The sequence below is a fragment of the Neopsephotus bourkii genome, unplaced genomic scaffold (assembly GCF_033783945.1).
Source record: "Neopsephotus bourkii isolate Nb327-2 ecotype Australia unplaced genomic scaffold, CSIRO-AGI_Nbou_v1 NB_1678, whole genome shotgun sequence".
Classification (NCBI taxonomy): Eukaryota; Metazoa; Chordata; class Aves; order Psittaciformes; family Psittacidae; genus Neopsephotus; species Neopsephotus bourkii.
The window spans coordinates 124,236-147,467 of record NW_026902152.1 but is presented as its reverse complement, the minus strand read 5'-3'; the positions used below and the strand labels follow the sequence as shown (position 1 = coordinate 147,467).

The window sequence follows — 23,232 nt, the reverse complement described above, 5'->3', positions numbered from 1 at the left end:
GCAAGCGTGCAGCCGCCAGTCCCTCCCGCGTTAGCCCCGGGGCACGGGATCGATTCAGACGCTCGACCTAAGTCGTTGTGGGTAGGCTTGGTTCGTATTTAATGAAGAGACGACATAAGCGATGTGTAATAGCGTAGGGCATCCCTAGAGATGTTATTCCCTAACTTTGTTTGATCTGTGAACAACTGAAACCGCAAGAGAAGTCATTAGCTGGACGTCGTGCTGAGGCACACTGCAGTAAGGAGCTCAGTAGCCTGGTCTTCACTCGGAGAGCCATTTGCCTCGTAATAAATGCCACGTAACTTCAGTTGAGTGGCAGACAGTGTTCCAATGTGAGGTGCTAAACTCAGACAAGCAGGGGGACAGCGGTTCTCTGTGCCTTATGGAAGGCTTTGGCTTTGCAAAGTACGTTTTTTTCTCTCTACTTGTTGCAGACTCGGTGGAGCTACGATAAGGTGACAAACTCATTGCCAACATGTTTCTCTACAACCTGACGTTGCAGCGTGCCACTGGTATTAGCTATGCTATCCATGGCAATTTTTCAGGTAATTTTCACCTCCCTTCATGCATCTAGGCTTGAGCTTTTGGGGGTCATAGTGGAAAAAAGGTGGGTTTTATTTGGTTTAGTTGCTGAAGTTAGTTTGCTTCAGTGTGCCTTTTTTTTCCAGTGGTATGTTGTTATTTGCTCTTGAGTTGTTGTAACTTATGGAAGCATCAAGAGAAGTTTGGGTCGATTATCTGTAGATTTAATTTAGTAGTTATTTTAGGTTAGTTTTCCTGGTCTGTTAAGAAATACTCAATAGTGGCACTGAATGTAGTTGTTTCCAATTCTTCCATAGAAATCATAGAACTCTTTAGCATTTACTAGTAATGAAATTTTATTTTATTTCTTGTAGTGCTTCTTAAAGTTGCATGTTCTGCTACATTTTTGCCAACTCTTTGTCACATTTTGGGTTCTCTAGGAACCAAGCAACAAGAAATTGTTGTTTCCCGTGGCAAGATCCTGGAGTTACTGCGCCCCGATCCCAACACAGGGAAGGTTCACACCCTGCTGACTGTGGAAGTGTTTGGAGTCATTCGGTCCCTCATGGCCTTCAGGCTGACAGGTGGCACCAAAGACTATATTGTTGTAGGCAGTGATTCGGGGCGCATTGTTATTCTGGAGTACCAGCCCTCAAAGAACGTGTTTGAGAAGATTCATCAGGAAACCTTTGGCAAGAGTGGATGTCGCAGAATCGTTCCAGGCCAGTACTTGGCTGTAGACCCAAAGGGCCGAGCAGTCATGATCAGTAAGTCAGTATATCAGCTTGGTTTCACTTTATCTTTCTTCCTTTTGTCTTGTGGGTATTTATTTTGGAGTGAGTTTCTGCCAGCTGTAATTGGAAGTGTTTCTCGGGTAGTTTGCTAAGCTGTGAGACATGTTGGAGAGAATGCAGGCATTCAGAATAGTTCCTTGGTGCTGATGGAATTGTACAAATGAATTCTAACGCTGGAAAGAGGCCAGCTTGCTTAATGGTGCACAGATCCCCAGAGTGCCATGTCTGGGAGAGAAACTGGGGTTGCATGCATCAGTACTACCGTGTAGTCAGTCAGCTGCCATAGCCTGAAATGACATTATGAGTTCCTCAGTCTTCTCTGAGATGTATCATGGAGGCAGCTAGATGCACTTCAGATGCAGCTTCACCAGTAGAAGGACACTTGGGTGATGTTTGGGGGTTTTTATAAGATTTGCCACAAGGTGTCTTAGTGAGTTGGTACTTTTTGGCAACTTTCTGAGTTGCCAAAGCCACCTTTGTACAATGCTGCTTTCCTACACACTAAGAGCTTGAAGCGATAGTACTTTAATAGTGTGGGGGTTTTTTATATCAGGAATATCGACAAATAATGTTTTCTTTCTAACAAGTCTTGTTTTCATGAGTGCAGAGGTAGCCAGTTACAGTTGTGCCATTCATGCTCACAGTGAGCGTTTGTTATGATGTGGATACTGTGCATATCGCTTAACTTAAGAATGGATTTTCTTAGTTACAGTATTTCTGAGGAGATGTTACTGCCAAGTGGCTTTAAATAGTCGAATATCTGCCTGCTCAGTTTGGTTTTCCTTCCCTGCAATCTGTTATCTCTTGTGTGGTGAAATGAGTGAGTAGAGCAGCCTGTAGCCATTGTAGGTTGGCTGTTCTAGATGAACATAGCTCAAAGGGTCAAATTTTGTCTTTAAAGAGCTGGAGTTGGCATTTTTGCTTGCAGCCCAAAACATTTAAAATGGGGCATTTAAAGTTAATTGGTGGCACAGAGATAAATACTGATGGTGAGCTTCAGCAGAAGTATCAGGCATTCTCTTGCAAGGCTGTGTATTGATACTGGACTGCAGATACGGTCAGATTTGATCAGCAGGAGCTGTGCTTCAGATAGTGTCGTCCTTGCTTTTGCAGGTGCTATTGAAAAGCAGAAGCTGGTGTATATCTTGAACAGAGATGCTGCTGCTCGTCTCACCATTTCCTCCCCACTGGAAGCCCACAAGGCCAATACTTTGGTCTACCATGTGGTGGGAGTCGACGTGGGATTTGAAAACCCAATGTTTGCTTGTCTGGAAATGGATTATGAGGTGAGAAGAGCTTGATCTCCCTTTGTTGTCTTTGAGCTTTGTCATGTCTCTTCTGTTCTTAATCTGTCTGTGGAGGCAGGGAATGTTGACTGCTTTTGCTGTCTGAGGCAGTTTTCAGTTGTTGTGAGCTTGTTTTTTGTCTTGCCTTCAATCAGAATAGGCAAGTCTGTTCTTTCTAGGTGATGATTCTTAAAATTCTTGCTTTTCAACTGGAGATGTGTGCATTTTTTATCTCTGTACCTTTTGTGGTGCATCTTCCAGAAAGTTTTCGTTTGGATTTCATTCTAATGCTCCTCAAAACTGTTTCCCATTTGTTAGCTTTGTTTTTTCTTTAATACCTTTCTTGAAAGACTCCTTTATGTGTTTTGTTTTAGGAAGCAGACAATGATCCAACAGGAGAAGCAGCAGCCAACACACAACAGACATTGACATTTTACGAACTGGACTTGGGTTTGAACCATGTTGTTAGGAAATACAGTGAGCCCTTGGAAGAGCACGGCAACTTCCTCATAACAGGTACTGCCAACTTCACCACAAAGTCATTTTCTCAGGGATGTACTTGGTTCCCATTCTCCCAGGAAACACAGTCAATACTCCACATTTTGGGAGTTGTGTTGATGGTAGCTGGCACCATTAGTGTAAATTAATTGACTTTGAAGTCGGGTAATGAGTGATGGTTCACACATGGAGAAGTCCAAGAATTCCTAGATACAGCTGTGATGTGAAAGTGCTCCTCATCTCTTCTTTTGGATGTATTCTGGATATTCTTTGGATTCCAAAGCTAAGAGATATTAACTAGATTGCATCTAGCTGGGAGCAGATGCAAAACTGTGTATTTTTTAGGTAATATAGGAGTACTTGTATTCTCACATAGGATTCCATTAGTTAATAAACATTTGAAAAACAGTATATGAATCCATATGCCAAGGTGATATACAAAGTAGCCTAATGCCTTCAATCTGGGAAACCACTGGAGTGCTGCCGATTCCTCTTGCAAGTATGAAGGAAGCTAAACTAGTTGAACATCCTTGTGTGCTTGCCCTGTTGTGGCAGGTTCTGTAGTCAGCTGTTGGGACAACCAGTACTGGGCTGGATCTGATGACTACAGCTATTTTGAGCATATTTTTTGTTATGCTGGCACCTCAATAGAAGCATTTTAAAAAACATACTCTAAAATTGAGAGATACATCAGGAAACCATCTGATGGAATTACTTTTTTTTGACAGCAAGCAAAGATGCCAGTAAGCCCAGGGTTGTGTTTAACTGACAAGTTGCTAATACAGTGTTTTGCACCTGTGACTTCCTAGACAAGAATAAGCCAGGAAGGGTAAAACATAAGCCATTTGAAGCTACATCCTTTCTTTTTCTCCTTCCTGGTCCCCTAGTTTCGTCTGCCATCTTGTTGTGCTGACACAGGCAGCTGTACTTGGTTCTTTGTCTTACTCTTTAATAAGAGCAGATTATGTAGGGTGATGGGGAGGACTGAAAGCTCTGGCACTTTAAAGAAAGCCTAAAGAAATGTTCTGCAGGCAGCAAATCAGATCTGTGGTAAGGGCTTTTCTCATCATATTTCTTCTTTGGTTCTCAGTTCCTGGTGGTTCTGATGGACCTAGTGGGGTGCTGATCTGTTCTGAAAACTATATTACTTACAAAAACTTCGGTGACCAGCCTGATATCAGATGCCCAATTCCCAGAAGACGGGTGAGAATTTTGTAATTCCTATCCTTTTTTGTTAGTTATCTTTGTCAGTGCTCAGTGAAAGCTTTGTATTTTCCTTTTGAGATTAAAAGTGTCAGGGAGGCTTTAAAATAAGAAAAAATGAGTTAAGTGTGTCAGCCTCTCACCTACCTTACTGGATGCATGTTACCTAGGAGGGAAGATGGAGGTGGGCATAGCCTGAAGTGATGAGCTTGGTTCATGTCTCTTCTCTGAGATTTATGCTGGAGATACTTCAAAGACTCTGATCAGGCAAGCGCTGTCTGTGTACAGTGGCATTACGTGAGGTGGTGAGTCATGGTTGCTGTTGTGTGAACAGGTAAATTCAAGAGCTGCTTTGTTGCATCTAAGGCTGCTTCCTCCACCTTTGGTGTTGCAAATTGTGTGCTTTGAACACCTGCCAGGGTTCAGATGCTCACGAAGGGCCACATGTGGATTACAGCCCTTTCCTCGATGTTTGGTTTTGGTATGTGACAAGTTGTCTGGAGAGCAGAGCAAAAAAGATAGGAGGGGTGATGTTTTGGCACAGTGTCTTAGAAATTTATTGCCTTCTGGGGCAGAGATGTACCAAGGGTAACTATGGGTACAACGGAGGAGATGTGCTTTGTGTTTAAAGCCTCCTCGCATGCTCTTCAGGCACCCGTGAAATAGAAAATCAGTTGGAGAAATCACATCGGCACTTGCCAGGTAGTTCCACCAATGACATCTCTTTCTTGCAGAATGATTTGGATGACCCAGAGAGGGGTATGATTTTTGTTTGCTCTGCTACACATAAGACCAAGTCCATGTTCTTCTTCCTGGCCCAGACAGAGCAAGGAGACATCTTCAAAATTACTTTGGAGACTGATGAAGACATGGTAAGCATTATGTGAAGAGCATCAAAGGCATTAACTGAGAAATGTTCTTAGACAATTACTTTGATGCTCTGAAGTGAAAAATACTTAGTACTGTGGGCTTAGCTATGTAATGGCACATGGTTTGTGCAATTTGTAATACTGTTACATCTGCAGTTGTAACTGATGTTCACTCATGCAGAGATGCAGCACCAGGTTTGCAAAATCCTGTGAGAATTGCGCTGCAGAGTCACTTGGGTATGCTTCAGATGTTCTGCAGGCAGTTCTCTCTTCAGAAGATGTAGGGTTTGGTCCATGAACCCGCAAAAGGAGGTATTCCAGAAACTGATTCTGGGGGACTTAAGTTTCTCTTGATCACAGTAGGTGCTCTCTGTTTCATCTCTTGATTGAATATTTATATGCTGTTATTTTTTTATTTAAATTGAGGTAGAGTTGATCCATGAGTTTGAATCAGAGGCTTGCAGTGGCATGCCACTGGTTGTCCTAGTATTTTGCGATGAAACTATTTGTGCTGCAGTGAATCAGTTGGGGGTTTTGAGTAAATGTCAAATCAGTTCTTCCTTCATCTAAACATGTCAGTTTAGCGATGATTATGTTCCATCTTTAAGTGGCTTCAGGTCACTCTTGAATGTTTCAGCAAGAGCTGTTGTGACCATATGAAATGTAGAAATATGCTCAAGACAGTTGTTTCTTCACATGCTGGGGAATGGCTGGTGCTCAGTGAAGCAGATTTCTTCTTTCTGTTCAACAGCTTGCTATTTTTGCAGCTGCCTTCAAAGACCAAAAGTCTTCGAATAAAACATCCTGTCTTCTGTGTTCAAAGTTGTCTGCTGTGTTTTGTGATTCATAACTTGCTGGCCCAAACTACTGATGTGGTTAGGCCTGGCCCACTCTCCTGCTTCCTTTTTTTGGAGAGGATAGCTAAGCAGCTGCTTTTAATTGAGCCACACATGTACAGCTCTAGCCCTGTACTAGTACAGTCACATCTTCCTCTGTTTTCAGGTTACAGAGATTCGTCTGAAGTACTTTGACACTGTTCCTGTTGCTGCTGCCATGTGTGTGCTGAAAACAGGGTTTCTCTTTGTGGCATCTGAATTTGGAAACCAGTGAGTAAAAAATTTGATGGCAGCATTTTCCCCTTGGAAAACAGACTGTTTCTGTTCAGGGTTGCAAACTGGCACCTGAACCTAATGAATGTAGAAAGACAGCACTTCTGTTTTAGTTGGTACATGAATGCTCTGTTCACATGGCTTGAGCAGAGCAGTTGGCTTAGGATATGACTGAATGGAGGGACTTTATTGTTTGAACCCAAATAAGATATTGCAGAGCACAGAGCAAGAGATTATATTCTGTTGCAGAAGGTTTTGGAAGAATTGAGCACTTGGAGTTCTTATGGCATCCATCGTATATCCAGATGAATTGTCTTTTAGTTTGATAGTTTTCATTGAACTTCCGTGTGTTGTGAAGTAGATAGACCACAGGAATTATGGTCCTTTCCTTACCAGATGTGTATTTGAGGACTTTCTCAATTCATAGTTGGGGTTCCAGGCTATTCTAAAGACTCAAAGACTTTACAGGCCTTTCAAGATGGTTTAACAGTGTCCGAGTCAGGAATTCACAGGAGTGAAGACAGGTACGTTTTTTTTTACTTTTTTTTTTTCTGGCTATATCTGCAGTCAGCCACCTGAGGGAGCTCCCGCCAGTTTACTGCAGTGACTGAGCTAGGTTGTATAAACCAGGCACTTGAGGAAGCCATATTCATTTGAACTTCATTAAAACCAGGAAGTAAATCAGTCTGTATCTGGGGTTGTGGGGGTTTTGTTGTTGTTGTTTTATTTCCCCCTCTCATCTCCTCTGAAATTTAACTTGTTTATTGTAATATTTACGTTCATAAAATGGAATAGGGAATACAGATTAAAATAGTCAGAAGAGAGTATTCCACTGAAAAAAGATAACTGTGGAGTTGCAGTCTTAGCCATTGTCCTTGCGTTTGGCCTCAGCTGTCAGTTGCTGCTTTGGCTCTAATACAAGAATATCTGAAAGGCTAGTGGGTAAATGGAGAGAACACTGGGACTCTGGGACACCCTGCCAGTGACAGCTACAAAGGTTTGAGGGGGAGGTTGTGGATATTTTTGTTTGGAGTTTGTCTTGAAGGTTTCTGATTCCCTTTAAAGATTTTGTCACCAAGATGGCAATCCTTAAGGCTAAACTTTGGTAGCTGTATAATGTAAGGAAGGATTTCCCTCTGCTGCCTGAGTCTCTGTCTATGCCTTGCTTAGAGAGAAGTCTACATGACCTTCACATTGAACATGCTGTTGCTCTTGCTCTCTTGTCTCAAGTTACCTGTACCAAATTGCTCACCTGGGTGACGATGATGAGGAGCCAGAGTTCTCTTCTGCTATGCCTCTTGAGGAAGGAGATACATTCTTTTTCCAGCCACGACCTCTCAAGAACCTGGTGCTGGTGGATGAGTTGGACAGTTTATCTCCTATTCTGTGTTGTCAGGTATGTTGCCATCAGCAGGCTTACATTCACCATTTAAGTCTTTCTCATTTGCAGATGAGTTGATCATAGATGAATTATTTTTTTCTTCAGAGTATTTGTGTGTAAGTGGAGTCCCAAAGCTGCATTATCCTAGGTTTCCAGAAATACTGCTCTATAGTAAGTTGTGGTAGAAAAGCAAGCCTGCTAAATTCTTGAGCAGCTGCTTAAGACTGGTATCTGGCCTGGCAGCCTTTGATTCCTGGGGTGATAAGTATATATCTGGACATGATGTCAGTGGCAGTTCTGTGCTGCCCCTCTGCTGACCATCAGACCAGTTCTCCCCACTCTGCAGAGAGTTTGCTTAAAACCTGATACTATTTCAGGGCAGCAGGTAGTACACGCTACGGCATCTTCACTGCTTTCGCTGTTTGAAAAAAAAACATTCTTAAAGCAGTGGTGTGGCATGTATAGTTTAATTCTTTCTTCCTTTGGGTATTGACACTTATTTCTCCATACAGATAGCAGATTTGGCCAATGAAGACACGCCACAGCTGTATGTGGCTTGTGGTCGGGGACCCAGGTCATCTCTGAGAGTTCTAAGACATGGACTTGAGGTAAGACTTCAACACTTCAGAAGAGAAGCTTTGGAGGGAAGGACAGCGGGAGAAAATCTTTTCAACAGGGGAACTGAAATGAAGGGATTCTCCTTCTCCCATTGGTCTGGAGAGCAGCTTTCTCTAGGCTTGCTTCTTGGAAGTAGATTTGTTTACTTTTACAGTTGCAGAGGCTTTTTGTTCAGTTGACTCCAGCCACATGCATTTTGTGTCTTCTAATACTTGAGTTTATTGAGCCAGAACATCCCGTTGTCTCTGCCAGCTGCTGCTGTTCTCTTTGGTGGGGATGAGTGACCTTCTTCTAAAGCTGATCATCCAGAGCTCTGATGTTGCTGTATCAGTGCTGAATGTATTCTACCCTGCAGCACAGGGAGAGAGCATAAGAATTAGGAATTACTAGCTTCCTACCCCATTGTAGGAAGGCTTAAGAGCTGTTGGTGGTTAGGTGGCTTGCTGTAGTTAAGTCTAAACATCTGTTTGCAAAAGAACCTTCTTTCTGTTTACTCTTAGGTATCTGAAATGGCTGTCTCAGAGCTGCCCGGTAACCCTAATGCTGTATGGACAGTGAGGAGACATGTTGAAGGTATGCAGTATTTTCCTAAGGCACAAGGAGGTGATAATGTTTTTTGTTGTATTTTGCTGTTTTGTCCAAGGAGATAGGAAAGGTGTTGCATGATGCTTGTGTGCCATCCGTGAAAGCCAGGTTTTGAATCAGCAGCCGCCTGTTTGTACTTAGAAGCCACCCTCTGATCCCCTAGAATTGTCACACTTCTGAATGACAAGTACCTGCCCACAGCTACATCCATCACCCAATATGCTGTGTCAGCTGTACATTTGCAGCCTGAAGCTGTTGGCCTCCTCATCCTTTCCCACTTCCCATAAGCTCTTGCTCTGACATCAGCAGGCATTGATTATGCTTTTTATTGGAGCATCTCATGTTGACAACTACAGTACTCAGCTTTTCATGAGAGTGGGATACAAATGACAGATCAAAGAAAATAAATCAGCAACAGTATTTGTGTTTTTTTACTTCCCTCTATGCATTATCTGCAAAGAAAATGGTCTATTTGGGCTAGGACACACTTCCTCTTGAAAAACTCAGCAGTGTATAGAGTTCTGCTGATTCCAGAAAAGTCAAGATTTGAAATCGGTAGAATATATGGAACTGTGGGCTTGGTTTGACTGGTTGGGTTTGGTTATTAAAGTACAAGAGGAAAGTACAGTCCCTTGTGCTGCCTTTCTCTTGAGGGTGAGATCAGAGTCAAGAGTTTTGTGTTTCCTCAGAAACACCTAAACCCCCTGAAACAGATCTGTTCTGGGTGCTAGCAGCCTCAGTGGTTATTTTCTGGGGAGAGCTTTGTATAAATCTCACAAAGATCTGTTGTTCAGGTACTGGATATGGAAATGACAGGTTGTTGCAGTGGAGACCTCATCCTGCTGTGGTGACATTGTATCTTGTTTTTAAGCAGTCACAGGGTAGTGTTTTTTCCAAGGAAACCAGTAACCCTGTGGGAATTTTAAACACTGCTGTGGGATTTACCTTGCCATCCAAGACATGCCATAATTTCCCGTACTCATGTGGACATGCTTGAGCGAGTCCTGTGGAGGCCACACAGATGCTACGAGGGCTGGAGCACCTCTTCTTGGAGACAGGCTGGGAGAGCTGTACTTGTTTAGCCTGGAGAAGGGAAGGCTCTGGGAAGACCTTAGAGCAGCCCCAGTGCCTAAATGGGCTACAGAAAACCTGGAGAGGGGCTTTGGACAAGGGCCTGTAGGGACAGGACAAGGGCGAATGGCTTTAAGCTGACAGAGAAGAGTCTGAGATGAGAGCAGGAAGTTCCTCTCTGTGAGGGTGGTGAGGCCCTGGCACAGGTTGCCCAGAAAACTTTTGGCTGCCCCATCCCTGGAAATGTTCAAGGCCAGGTTGGACAGGGTGTAGAGCAGCCTGGTCTAGTGGAAGGTGTTCCTGCCTGTCGCAGGGGGTTGGAACTGGGTGAACTTTCCAGTTTCTTCCAGCCTAAACAATTCTGTGATTGTCTGTGATTCTAAGACTCATGTACTGCCTAAGCAGTATGGAAAGAACTTTGAGCACAGAGTGCCGTCATTTTCCCCAGGAATAAAAGGGTCAGAGGAAAAGTATTTCCACAGTTCATGTCAAAAATTATGTGCTTTTCTTGAAAGAGGCATTCCAGTTTGATAGAGACAAACCTTTGCACCTGCTTTCTGGAAAAGGAGTTGGTAACTTTTGTTCCTCTGAGAGATGGAGGCTTCTTGCATCACCTTGTAGTCTGAAAACCTTTTCCCTTGGGGTTCCAGAGAATGCCTTTGACTTTTCAGGAGATGGAGGACTGTTGATAACGTACATAAACCAGACCAGTTTTGCAGGCTCTTTTTCCTCCTTGCAAATTCTCCAGGCTGCAGCATGAAGATCATCTCCATGATTCCAGAAGGCTGGAAGCTGTGGCTGTTATGAGCCATGATACTTTCTGAATACAGTTTAAAGTTACATGAAACCAATCCCTAAGTTACAACCCTTTGAATTCAGGAACAGTTTGACTGGGTTTAAAATAAAAAAGCCTACAGAATCATTTCAAACATGTATCTAATCTTGAAGTTGTGCAGGTGCTGGTTTTTGTGCATTCCATTTGCAGTGCTGGATTGCCTGGTTCTGCCTCACTGCCACAGTGTCTCTGTGCTGTAAGGCCTCTGTAAGATACAGGTTTGCAGCCTTCAGAGCAAATACTAACCTTGGCTGGTATGTGGTGATACTACCAATACCAAGCCTTTTTTTTTCTTCCACAGGTTGCTGGTGGTGGAGGTGCTGATCACCACAGGTGTGTACTCACTGCTAGGGGCTACTATATTGCCCCACAGCTTAACCACAGGGAATCCCAAAATCATGGGGCTAAGCTTTTCAGTAAACAAATTCTAGGAGCTGTTGGGTAGTTGAAGATTGTTGCCTTTGCTGCCTTCGGTAGCTGAGGGGTAGAAAACAACTGCCATCTTCCAGTCTTTGGGGGAACAAGATAATCAACTGTGTGTCTGCAGAATGGCCAGTCCTTGTTAAAATCAGAGGTGTTTTTTATGGGTGTTTTCAGCTCCCTTCTAGACTGAGGATTGGCTCCAAGCTGCTTTGTAGAGACCTTGAAGAGAAAATGATCATGTGTGCTTGCTGGCATGGGAATGCCCTATGGTTATGGAATGCTGTTGTGATTTAAGCCCAGCTGTAACTCAGGCCATGGAGCTGCTTGCTCACTCCCCTTTTTCCCTGCCCACTCCTGGTGGGATGGAGAAGAGAATTGAAAGAGTGTAAACCTCATGGATTGAGATAAGAACAATCCAGTAACTTAAAGTATAATATAAAATTACTATCACTAACAATAATGATAAGGGAAGTAACAAGGGCAGAGAATATAAGCTAAAAAGGGAAAAAAAAAACCCCAAGAAACCTCAATGATGCACAGTACGCTTGCTCAGCACCTGCCAGCCAATACCCAGCTTGACCTGAGCAGAGATGGGTCCCTTCCAAGTGACTCCCTCCAGTTTCTCTACTAGGCATGATGTGCTGTGGTATGGAATACCCCTTTAGCTAGTTTTAGTCAGGTGTCCTGTCTCTGCTTCCTCGTGGTTTCTTGCGCCCCTCCTCTCTGGCAGAGCATGAGAGACTGTAAAGTCCTTGATTGGGATAAGCATTGCTTAGCAATAACTAAAACATCAGTGTGTTCCCAGCATTGTTCTCAAGACTAAAGCTGAAACACAGCACTGCACCAGCTACTAGGAAGGAGAAAAATAACATGGCTGAACCCAGGACAGATGCATCTGCCCATCAGACAAGTAGATGGGGTTTGGACCAAATCCTCTTGCAGTTGAATATTAGGGTGTGAGAAGCTAGATGGCTGGGTGCTCCGCTCTTGAGGTAGCGTGCAAAACCGAGAGCTGACAGCTTGCCTTCCCTACCTCGTGCTCCTGCCTGAAAAGCAATGTGCAGTGACTCCCAGGTGCAAAGCCTCCATTCAGTAGTCAACAGAAACACAGGAAAATATGCTGTCTTCCCGTTAGTGTCTTTTAAGTGAGAATAATCCCCACCTTTGTTGCTCCTCATCTCTCTCTTCACTGAACAAGTCTGAGCTAGTGGTGTCTGCATTTGTGTTGGTTCAAATTCACATGCTGCAGAGCATGAATAAACTGTACCAGGCGTGGGCTGGTGCATAGGAGTGGAATTCTCATGGAGTAACTGAAACTGAATCCATAACAAATAACAAAAAGCATGGTAGGATAGAGTTGATGGACTGAAATGTGTATATTCATAACTGTTGTGTGGATGAAGCTTTAGAAAACTTGTAATGAATGCATAGGAAAATTAGTCCAGCTGTGGTTCTCCAGAGTCATTAAAATGTCTCTGTTACTTGCTGAAAGGACCTAACAGGAGCAATTAGAACAGTACTAAGTATCTCTGAAGTCTTGTGTCTTTGTATTTTGCATACAAAATAATGTGTATCAGTTCAGAACTCTGGAGAGCTTGATGTTATGCTTGAGATTATGCTGAGCTAAGTAGATAACTTTTCATATTAAAGTCTATAGATCTTTTAGCTTTATGAGAATACTTCTTAGTGTGCTACAGGGGTTTACTCTTCTTAATCTCAACTAGGCTGCTATATTTTCTAGACCAAAATTGTATTGTTTTGGATCTGGATGAATGCATCTTATTCACTGACTTAATTCTGGTAAATCAAACCCTTTATTTCAAAAGCTTCAGCCAAGAGGCATTAAGTAACACTACTGGACTTCAAGCAAAAATGCAGTGGTCACTGTTATTGACACAAACTTAAAGGCATGCTCTGATATAACTGTAAGCCAGTGGAAAAAAAAAGAGCCTCAGAACTATAAAGAGGTAGGAATGCGTTTTCATTTGGAGTAAGACTAAGGGAATCTGTTTTGCTTTCGAATGGGAGTTCTTTGTCCTGCTCCAAGTCACATGGTTAAGCCTCCAGCTGGGACATGGTGGTTTATCATGAGAATGACAGCCCCCAGGGAGGAAGGCAGCAGCTCTCAAGAAGTTAGGAAGGCAGTGATGGTCTTTGAAATGGAATTTTTAGAACATCCTGTCTACAGGATATTTATTAATTAAATGCTTAGCCTGTGAACTGCTAGAACCTCTATTTAAAGCAGTTCAGGAATTCTTTTAGACTTCTGGTGTTGAAAAATTCAGGCAGGTTTGTAGGAGCAGCTGCTATTTAGTGTGGACAATAATGAGTGTGTAATAGTGCATGTCTTGCTGAACTCTTACCATCGGCTGTTAACATTAAGAGAAATTCTCCTGTTAAGCTGTGTTTTAAGTAGTAACTGATTGGTTTCTGTGTGCAGGTTCAGTTCTTATGCTCTGATTTCCACAAGTGGGATTTGTTCCTGTTTGTGAGCTTTAGGAGCGTGTTAGAAGTTTATGCCACAGACCACTGTTAGAATTGCTTTAATGGCACAGAGCTCTTCAGTTTGATCATAGCTGTGGTCTGTATACCAGATGAGGGAGAGAGGAATGATGGGATTTTTTCACTTGCATATTTTCAGCTGTATGTAAGACCTTTCTGTTACAAACATGACGCAGCATGTTTGGCAGAGCCTCCATACAAACAGGGTGGATAAGAAAAGTATCCATTCCTTGAGCATTTGTTTCATTTGGCCCAGTTCTGTTTCTTTAAGCTGGTGCATGGTGTTTGCTGGCATCTTGTATTCAACCTAGTGAGAGTTCCCTGTTTTCTTTCTCTACTTTAGGAATCTTTACCCACTTCTCCATATCTCCCACATGTGCAGATGATAGAGAAACTCTGCTCAAGGACAAAAACTGTGACAGCTCTCTTACACACTGACCTTTGCTGATTGTCTTGTGCTGTGGTGCATAGGTCTGAGCTTTGGGTTGAGTTACATTAAAATGGGGAATTTTTTCTTTTTAAGAAATAGCACTTGCATGACAACAGCAGCAGAAGTGGAGTTGCTTCTAAAGGAGTCTTACTCCACTGAGGCTTCTGCCTCCATTTCCCAGCAGACTTCATTGTTTCTTTTGCTTTTGTTACTGTTTTAATGAGATTCCTCTCCCCCTCTTTAATGCCTGTCATCTTCTGCAGAATGAAAATGGACAGCAGTAAATCAGGGCATTCCTTTTACCTACTGACATTGTTTCCCACAAAATTTCCTTATTTCAAACTGAGCTCTTATGACTATTTTAATTAGCATAGCTCTTCCACATGCAAGCTACTGGACTCTCTCAAGCTGTTCCTCTTGGAAGAAGCCAGTACTAGAGATAGTAGTTGCAATACTGTCACTTGTTCCAGTAGAAGTAGAGGTCAGTGTTTGCTCTATCTTAAAAACATAATTGTTTCTCATCCCAGAAGACTGTAGGGCTGGCTGTGTGATGAATGTAAGCTAGCTGAGCTTGTAGATGAGGATAGAGCACGCTAACCCAGAGCTCCTGTATTGCACTGCATCGGAATTGTTCTCTGCAGCCTTTTATTATGTGGATACTGGATTAGGTACAAGGTCCTGCAACCTGCTGTTCGCAGCATCCATGGTGTGGTTTCTGCAGATGATTGCCATGTGTCCAGGTTATTGAGGTATTCAATTTGGTGTCATTGGGTGTTAAATCTGGATTCAGCTCCTGGTGTGACATGGATCGAGTGCTAAAGACTTCTAGACTTGAACTGTCTTTGAAGAATGTAGGCTGGAGTCTTGCATGCCAGAATCCAGAGTATGGTGAATTGACTCTGTATCAGGATCGTGATTTGACCCCGTGGTTCAGTCTTGCATTGTTTAGAGTCTAGCAGTGGCCGGCTCTCAGACAGTGTGTCCTAGAATGAACTTGCACAATACTGCCAGCAGATGCAATTATCACAGGAATTCTGAGTAACTGCTGGACATCTGTCAGGCTGCTAATTTTGTTGGGAAGCCTTGCATTTACTTAATCAACACCCTTTTTTCCCTGTCTCCCTTAACCAGATGAATTTGATGCCTATATCATTGTGTCCTTCGTGAATGCCACACTGGTGCTGTCTATCGGAGAGACTGTAGAAGAAGTGACTGACTCGGGATTCCTGGGTACTACACCCACCTTATCCTGCTCTCTTCTTGGTGACGATGCTTTGGTACAGGTAATGGAAAGCTGCTTCTGATGTGCCTGATTACATATGCCACTTTCTGCTTGTGGCATGGCCACAGTTTCTACGTTAGTGCAGCGTATGTTGTGTTTAAAGGTGTGGATTGGCGAAGAGTGACATGATTCATTCCGTTTCCCATTTTACATTGTGCTAAGTGAAACGGACCAGCTGAAGATGGTTCTAATCTCCTTCGTTGTGTGCCCAGTAGTTCCTTGCTGTAGCTCAAAGGTGCAGTGCTTCCAGCTGGCAGGTGATTTCTTGCTAGTTCAGCCTGTTGCATAGCCAGTAGATCACCACTGCCAGGAGAAGTGCTTCCTATGGCTTTTCTGTGTCAGAACCACCAGTGAGAGTTGTGAAGGGTGATAAATACAAAACTGCTGTGACCTTTTTTTTTTTTTTTTTTCCTGTCAGGTTTATCCAGATGGGATCCGGCACATCAGGGCAGATAAGAGAGTAAATGAATGGAAGACGCCAGGGAAGAAAACCATTGTAAAATGTGCTGTGAACCAGAGACAAGTCGTGATAGCACTGACTGGAGGAGAACTGGTTTATTTTGAGATGGACCCAGTATGTGTATTAATGTTGGGAATGAGTTTTGGTAGAGCAAGATGAACTATGGGGCATGCCAGAGACTGATCCTTGATGTGACCTGCAGACAGGGATTCCGTAGTGAAGCCTCCTTCTTGAATGGATAGATAAAAGCCCTACAGAGCTGGACTCTGTTTGTCTGAGATTATTTAATGGATAATTAGACTGGGGCTGGAAATTGTATACTTACCCTACTGCTGTTCTGGTTCTTCCAACTGTAGCTGAAATAGCGCTGTAAATAAATGTTTTTTAAAAAATTCAGACAATCCAAAGCACTGGCCTAAAAAAAATAGTGGTGGGGGAAAGTGTGGAGAGACATTTTGGTGCTGGTTCACTCCATTGGGCAGTCAGTAAGTGTCTTTTGTGCTTTTTTTTCTCAGTCAGGACAGCTGAATGAGTACACAGAAAGAAAGGAGATGTCAGCTGATGTCGTTTGCATGAGCCTGGCCAATGTTCCTCCTGGGGAGCAGCGTTCCCGCTTCCTTGCTGTTGGGCTGGTGGACAACACTGTCAGAATTATTTCCCTTGACCCTTCAGTGAGTAGCTGTGCTGTTGCTATCTCTTCCATTGGCTTGAAATTTTCAGAAGGGTATTCCAGAGGTAGGCTGTGTCCATCCAAGCTGTCTCTCCATGTTCAGGTGGATGACCAGGAATGAATAGCTTGTGTGGCTTTTCTGTAGGAGGAAGCATGGCTCCTTATCCTAACCTGTAACAATTTCCTTGTTTTATCTAGCCTTGCCCTTGCCTGGAGGTTCAGCTGATGAGAAATTAAAGTATTGCTTCATTGTTTTTTTTTTTAGATTTTAGTTTTGTGTGTTTTGGGGGGTTTTTTGTTTGTTTTTCTTGTCTTACTGTTTAAACCTGTACTGAAGCAGACTCATTCTGCAAGCAGGTCAGCACCAAACCACCATTAATTTCTCTGCAACAGAGAAGTTTTCAGAAGATGACTGAAGTAACAAACTTTGCTTAGCTCGCTCCATTGCTAAACAGTGGCAAACTGCTAGAACAGTTTTGAAGGATCTAGTTTATCTTTTCCAAACCACAGGGCTGCTACCACTCTTGCTTGCCAAAATCCACAGAGCCAGTGTTTATTTGGACTTTTTCCTCTTTTCTGTGCTGAATATTCTTTCTGGAGATTTAAAAGGGCATCTCAAAGTTTCTTAGGTATAGCTTGAATCCCCTCTTGCCATGCCAAGCCTTGCTGACTGGTGTGTTACCTCTGTCCTGTCTCCCACAGGATTGCTTACAGCCGCTGAGTATGCAGGCCCTCCCTGCTCAGCCTGAGTCATTGTGTATCGTGGAGATGGGTGGCACGGAGAAGCAGGATGAGCTGGGGGAGAGAGGCTCCATTGGCTTTCTGTACCTGAACATTGGACTGCAGGTGAGAGGTGCCTGCCTGGTTCTGACAGACGTGTCTTGGTGAGCCGTCACTTGAAAAATGGATTGTGAAAGTAGCTTTGTCATCGTGCAGCCCAACACAAAGCCTGGCTGTTCCCTCTTTGTTACAACAGGCTTAACAACTGAGATTGGGGAATTCACTGTGTGACTAGGGGTGCAAGTTTCACCATGCATTCATGGACTTAAGATTCATCAAAAGAGAGTGTATTGTCCTGGGGGTCTTGCAGATCAAAATGTGCTTTTCCCCTTCCAGAAAGAGGGCATATTCTTAAGAAAAAAAAAAATATAAAAAAAATCTCTGGGTGAAATGTTGGGCAGTTCTTTAGAAACTGCCTGTAGGGCAGAGTATACAAAGAGTAACTGCCCATAACCACAGGCTCTGCCCTAATAACTCTACTGTTACACAGCTTTTTGTTGCATCTGATGCTGTTTCTGTGATCTTCAACCAAAACGTTCTGGCAATTCAACATGTAGTAAAAACAGTCAGAGCAGCCTAGGTTCTTTCACATGCTTCAAGCTTGATGTAAGAAGCTCTTTGTAAGTAGCATGATGTTTTGGATAAATACTTTGTACCAAGAGGGATTCGGATCTGGAATTAGCCTCAGGTTTTCATGGCTTACGGGATGTACTCATAAGCCATTGGTCTGCTTTTTGGTTTTTCCTGTTTGGTTTGCATGTGTTTTACAAGTAATTCCTTTTGGAATAGGAGTGTGCAGGAGCTATGCTTTTTCGTATTAAGAGCCAATTTGGATATAGCTGTAGAAGAGAGTTGTACCAGAAGCTAGGAAACCTAGGAATAGACACTCAGTTCTTCAGAAGTTTCCTCTCTGTTTTGAATAATGGCTGTTACTTCTTGTCTGTAATCTTGATCTAACTATTTGGTTTGCTGATATCAAGAATGGTGTGCTGCTGCGAACTGTCCTGGATCCTGTTACCGGTGATCTTTCTGATACCAGGACCAGATACCTTGGCTCCCGGCCTGTGAAACTCTTCCGAGTCCGAATGCAAGGCCAAGAGGCGGTAAGTGAGGCAGGCTCAGAGGGATACAGATCCATTCTCCAGACACAGCATCCCGTGTTTCCTTATTGGTGGGCAGAGTGGGAAACTGTCCTTGCAGTACATCAAGACCCTCTGGGTAGGGGTGGGAAGTAGAACGACTTAGAATGACTTCATTATGGAACTGCCTGGCTGGCAGTTTGCTCTTTCACAAACAGCCTTGTTCATGTTGGTATTCCCCTTACTTGTTATGAAGTAATGTGTAGTGCTGCCCTGCGTGTTTGGAAATGGGACTTATTTGACCCATAGGCTGTGTTTGCAGCATGTCTGAAAGCTCTGAGCAGATTCTTAGGCTTAGAGACACTGAAAAACCTCACCTTGCCTGTGTTAGTGCACAGCGGCAGAAAGAGCCCTGTGCAGAAATCTTCCCCTTGACTGCTTGATGCAGTGATGGTTGTTTCCTGTGCCTGTTTAGAATGGCTCAGCTGGGGGCAGGACAGCTGCCATGCATGGTTCAGGGAAAACATTTGCAGAATTTGGCACAGAGGGACGAAAGTGTTTCATCAGAAGTGCCATTTCCAGCCCTTGTGATATAGCACTGGGGAGATCAGCCACCCCCTGCTTGACTCATTTTTGGATGACCCCTTCAGAGTTGGGAAATACTGCTGGTCAGTGCAAGGGGCTGGATCAGGAAATGTGTGAGCACTGCTTCAGTGTTATGGTACACTGGGTAAATCTCTTCAACTTGCTCCTGCCAAGTGTACCTTTGGAGGTGAGCTGCTTTTGCAGCTTGGGCAGAGGATGCTGTAGCAGAGTAATAGATGATTGCTTTTCTGCTTTGAGTCCATTCTTGATTCCTTCTGTCACAATATGGGGAGAAAAAACATAGTGTTTATGGCCAGTCAGTGATAGGTGGGGGGTACCCTATGAGAGATTCAGTGTAATTCCAGCTGTTATTGCTGGGGCAGAAAATAATGTGCTGAAGTTGAGTTAGTCGCATGTATAAAGCTGAAGGGCTTAGAGGTCCATCTTCTTCCTTAGTTTCCCTTAACTTGAAAATAGGCTACTGATGATTTTAAGATGATTTCACTTGTGTGCTACCATATTTGGATGGTGACAAAGTAAATGCTTATTTTAAAAGATCTGTTCCCATTAGAACAGGCTGTTGTTAAAAGAAAAAAAACCGACTGTGAGAGTATTCATTATCATGGCTTTTACAGATAACGGTTTTTATTGCACCTCAGTTTGAATATTTATTGTCTTAATAGTGTTTAAAATTCCTCTTCATGTCATACACAGTTTCTAGATAAAACTCTTTTCTTGAAAGCAGGCAGAATCTCTGAGGGTGTGCCCTGAGCTGGGTGGAGTCCACCCCCAAGAATTTAGGTGTTAAGTGGGTAAGAGCCTGGCACTGTACATCCCTTCATATTTGCAAGGAGTGAGCTTGTTTCCATCCCCAGAACTAATAAATTTGTTGTCTGTCTTCCCCAGGTGCTGGCCATGTCAAGCCGATCCTGGCTCAGTTACTCCTATCAGTCACGCTTCCACCTGACTCCACTGTCTTATGAGACACTGGAGTTTGCATCTGGTTTTGCTTCTGAGCAGTGCCCAGAGGGCATTGTAGCCATCTCCACAAACACACTGAGGTAAGAACTGATGGGGAAACACACTTCTAGGCTGGGATGCAAGGCAGACGGGGAGGGTGGTGAATTCTCACTAGACATTCAAAAGGAAAGAGGTAAAGTGACTTAACTAAAGAATTGAGGTCTTTTTGAGGTTATTTGATTATGGGTAGTGATTTGATGGAAACACTGGTGGATTTCAGAAAACAAATGGAATACAAGGACAATTGTGCTGTTAAAAAGATATAGGGTGTGCTTCTCTGACTCATATTTTTCAGCTTTTTAAAGTAAGTTTAATTCAGGTTATCCTTAAATTCTCTGGTCCTTAGAGGGAAGCTTTTAGTAACTATGAACCTATTGTGTATTGGGATCTTGTGGCTGGTGATTTGAATTGGCTACTTTGCAGAAAAAAAAAACAGTTAATTCAAGAAATCAGAGGCATGACAGGGGTGTATTTGTTGCCTTTTTTTAAAAATTCAGCTTAGATGCTAAAAACATAAATGAAAATAATGGACCACAAATTCAGGACCTTTGCTGTATGGACTTGAACAGGCACTTTTTTCATATCTGTCTTTACTGATGTATTACAGCATTCATTGCTTTTAAAGGAGTCATTCTTTCTGGAGAGACTTGTGCTTTTTAGTCACCGAATGCCAGAAGAACTGGCATTTCAGCTGGCAAGTCACAGGAAGAAAGAGTTGGCATTGCCTTTCTCACACTGTTTTAACTAAAGTGCCTCTGAGAACCATTTGATTACTTGTCGAAGTCTGTGTCACATTTAGATTCAGATGATGTTTCCCCAGACTTCCCCTCTTCCATGTGCTCTTTGTTCCTTTTGGGATAGACTTGCTTCAGCACCACTGAGGATGCACCCTGGGACAGATAGCCCTCACGTCAAGGACCTTGAGCTGCAGAGCACTCCTTGTCCCACAGCATCATCTCCCATATAGGATGCTAGTTCTGCTCTGCTCTCTGGAGCTGTTGGCTGGTTACGCACTGGCCTGAGAAAAGTGCTGCTTTCTCCAGCACTAGGCAGTTTCACAGACATAAAGCTCAAGTCCAGTTTTGTTCTCTTAGCTGCTTTTGGACCTTGTTCAACTTGTGTCACATCTCTCTTCCCCAGGATTTTGGCACTGGAGAAGCTGGGGGCAGTCTTCAACCAGGTTTCCTTCCCATTGCAGTACACACCCCGAAAATTTGTCATTCACCCAGAGAGCAACAACCTGATTGTTATTGAGACAGACCACAATGCTTACACTGAGGCCACCAAGGCACAGAGGAAGCAGCAAATGGCTGAGGTAATAGGGCAGGGGACAGGTATACTGTTGCCTGGAAAGAATTTCTGCAGCTGGAAATCCTGCCTGCTTACCAGTTCCCAGCTGCTGTTGCCTGCACGTTTTTGTGCCCTATGTGAATGCAGCGGCTGAAAGGAGTGAAGATCTGCCTCAAAGCACCCATATTATCAGCATAACACTGCTTCCTGTTGGTCCTTTTTCTTTGCATGTTATTGTAACAGGCATAATGTATACTGGAGGACAGTCATGCTTGTGTAGCGCCATTCTCTGGTTTTTCTGTGACTGAGAATGTTTGGATTTAGTGGATTATTTTCTTCTCTGTTATTTCTAGAGTTGTAGAATTAAAGAACCAGCTCCGCAGTTAACTGCCCTTTGAGCAGGGCAGAGCTGACCCTGCTGTGCTCTGAGCTGCAGAGGCTCACTTGGGAATAAGCTCAGGGTGGATGGAAGCTTTGGGATTTGGTGTGTTTTATGTTTTCGCAGACAGTACCTTGCCCTGGAATACATGGGCTTATAGGAAACAGGAAGGCTATATTCAGAATATCAGCATGTCTGGTAAGGAGATCCACTGAGCTGTTCTTTTCTCCTGTCCCATAACGTGCTATAGGAAATGGTGGAGGCTGCAGGTGAAGATGAGAGGGAGCTAGCTGCTGAGATGGCTGCAGCCTTTCTGAACGAGAATCTTCCCGAGTCCATCTTTGGTGCTCCCAAGGCAGGGAATGGACAGTGGGCCTCCGTTATCAGGGTGATGAACCCCATCCAGGGAAATACATTAGATCTGGTGCAGCTAGAGCAGAATGAAGCTGCTTTCAGGTAAGAAGCATTGCCAGGTGCATCAGGGATCTGCTTGTCATGAGTCTTCTATGTTTTTTCCTTTTTTCACTTAACTGTTACAGAGTTGAAATCCAGATACAGGCTGTTATCAAAAGACTGGCTTGAAATCCCAGAAGTGATTGCCACATGCTTAAAGCTTTTGTCTTGCCTTTCCTTCCTTTCCCCTGATCTCTCTGCACATGGCAGCGGCAGCTGGTACTCCAGATGCATTTGCTGCTCTCCAGTGCTTGAAGAACAACATTGGGATGTAAATGGCAGATAAAAGATGTAAATGACAGATAGGAGAGCTGGGAACAAGAGAATGTGCTGCTGTTTCTCACTTCCCCTTCTCATCCAGATAAACTGAGCATATATTCAATGGAAAGAAAGTGTTGGCGGGAAGGGAGGGGAAAACCAACACAGTAACTACAAAAAATAGCAAATGCCTCAGCAGGTGAAGTGGAGTTAGGTCATGTTAGTCCAAAAGGTTGATTCTGCCCTGTTCTTTCCAGCTATTCCCAACCTGGCTAAGCTAAGCAGGAAATAACACTGGAAGATGGGGAGAGTGTTATGTACATGGCCAAATTGGAACAGCCTTTCAAAAACGGCTTCTTGTGGAGCTTTGTACATTGCAAGGCAGTGTCCAGCCTGTGAAAGCATGAAAGTACTGCTTTGAACATATGTGACACCTGGGCACATCTTTTTATATGGAGAGTGTGAAAAAATGAAGGAATCTGCATTAAACGTTTTTGCGGGGATGAAGAATGACCTCTGAAAGCAAAATGTCAGTGTTGGAAGGTTGGGTTTTCATCTCTGCTTGGCTAGGTGCAGTTGTGCTTTCAAGGAGCTGAGTCCATGCATGCAGTGTTAGTGTCGTATCATGCTGGTCTGCTGACATGTCCTGTCATCCCCAGTGTGGCGGTGTGCCGGTTCTCCAATACTGGTGATGAGTGGTACGTGCTGGTGGGAGTTGCCAAGGACCTGATCTTGAACCCACGCTCAGTTGCTGGGGGATTTGTCTACACGTACAAGCTGGTGAATAGTGGTGAGAAGCTGGAGTTTCTGCACAAGGTGAGAGGGTCATTCACAGGCAAGGTGCTGCAAT

General features: G+C 43.5%; 1 protein-coding gene and 1 non-coding gene across 3 annotated transcripts in view; both read left to right on the top strand.

Moving 5' to 3' along the window:
• Window positions 1-434: 434 nt before the first annotated feature.
• The window catches only part of SF3B3 (splicing factor 3b subunit 3), a 29,744-nt gene continuing 6,946 nt past the window's right edge, over window positions 435-23,232 (top strand). Inside the window, exons 1-19 of one of the 2 annotated variants that reach the window (XM_061375812.1) lie at window positions 435-545; window positions 963-1,289; window positions 2,430-2,602; window positions 2,977-3,118; window positions 4,191-4,303; window positions 5,038-5,175; window positions 6,175-6,278; window positions 7,512-7,677; window positions 8,175-8,270; window positions 8,781-8,853; window positions 15,258-15,409; window positions 15,827-15,982; window positions 16,384-16,539; window positions 17,241-17,384; window positions 18,299-18,421; window positions 19,889-20,043; window positions 21,143-21,317; window positions 21,922-22,127; window positions 23,042-23,198. In XM_061375812.1, coding sequence (XP_061231796.1) covers window positions 476-545; window positions 963-1,289; window positions 2,430-2,602; window positions 2,977-3,118; window positions 4,191-4,303; window positions 5,038-5,175; window positions 6,175-6,278; window positions 7,512-7,677; window positions 8,175-8,270; window positions 8,781-8,853; window positions 15,258-15,409; window positions 15,827-15,982; window positions 16,384-16,539; window positions 17,241-17,384; window positions 18,299-18,421; window positions 19,889-20,043; window positions 21,143-21,317; window positions 21,922-22,127; window positions 23,042-23,198 — 2,826 coding nt within the window. In that variant the 5' untranslated portion in view covers window positions 435-475. The remainder of the gene's footprint in view (window positions 546-962; window positions 1,290-2,429; window positions 2,603-2,976; window positions 3,119-4,190; window positions 4,304-5,037; window positions 5,176-6,174; window positions 6,279-7,511; window positions 7,678-8,174; window positions 8,271-8,780; window positions 8,854-15,257; window positions 15,410-15,826; window positions 15,983-16,383; window positions 16,540-17,240; window positions 17,385-18,298; window positions 18,422-19,888; window positions 20,044-21,142; window positions 21,318-21,921; window positions 22,128-23,041; window positions 23,199-23,232) is intronic. The other variant, XM_061375813.1, reaches the window with a different exon arrangement.
• Window positions 4,495-4,574, top strand: LOC133224397 (small nucleolar RNA SNORD111). Its single transcript, XR_009728846.1, has one exon. It is a non-coding gene; the product is annotated as a small nucleolar RNA SNORD111 (small nucleolar RNA).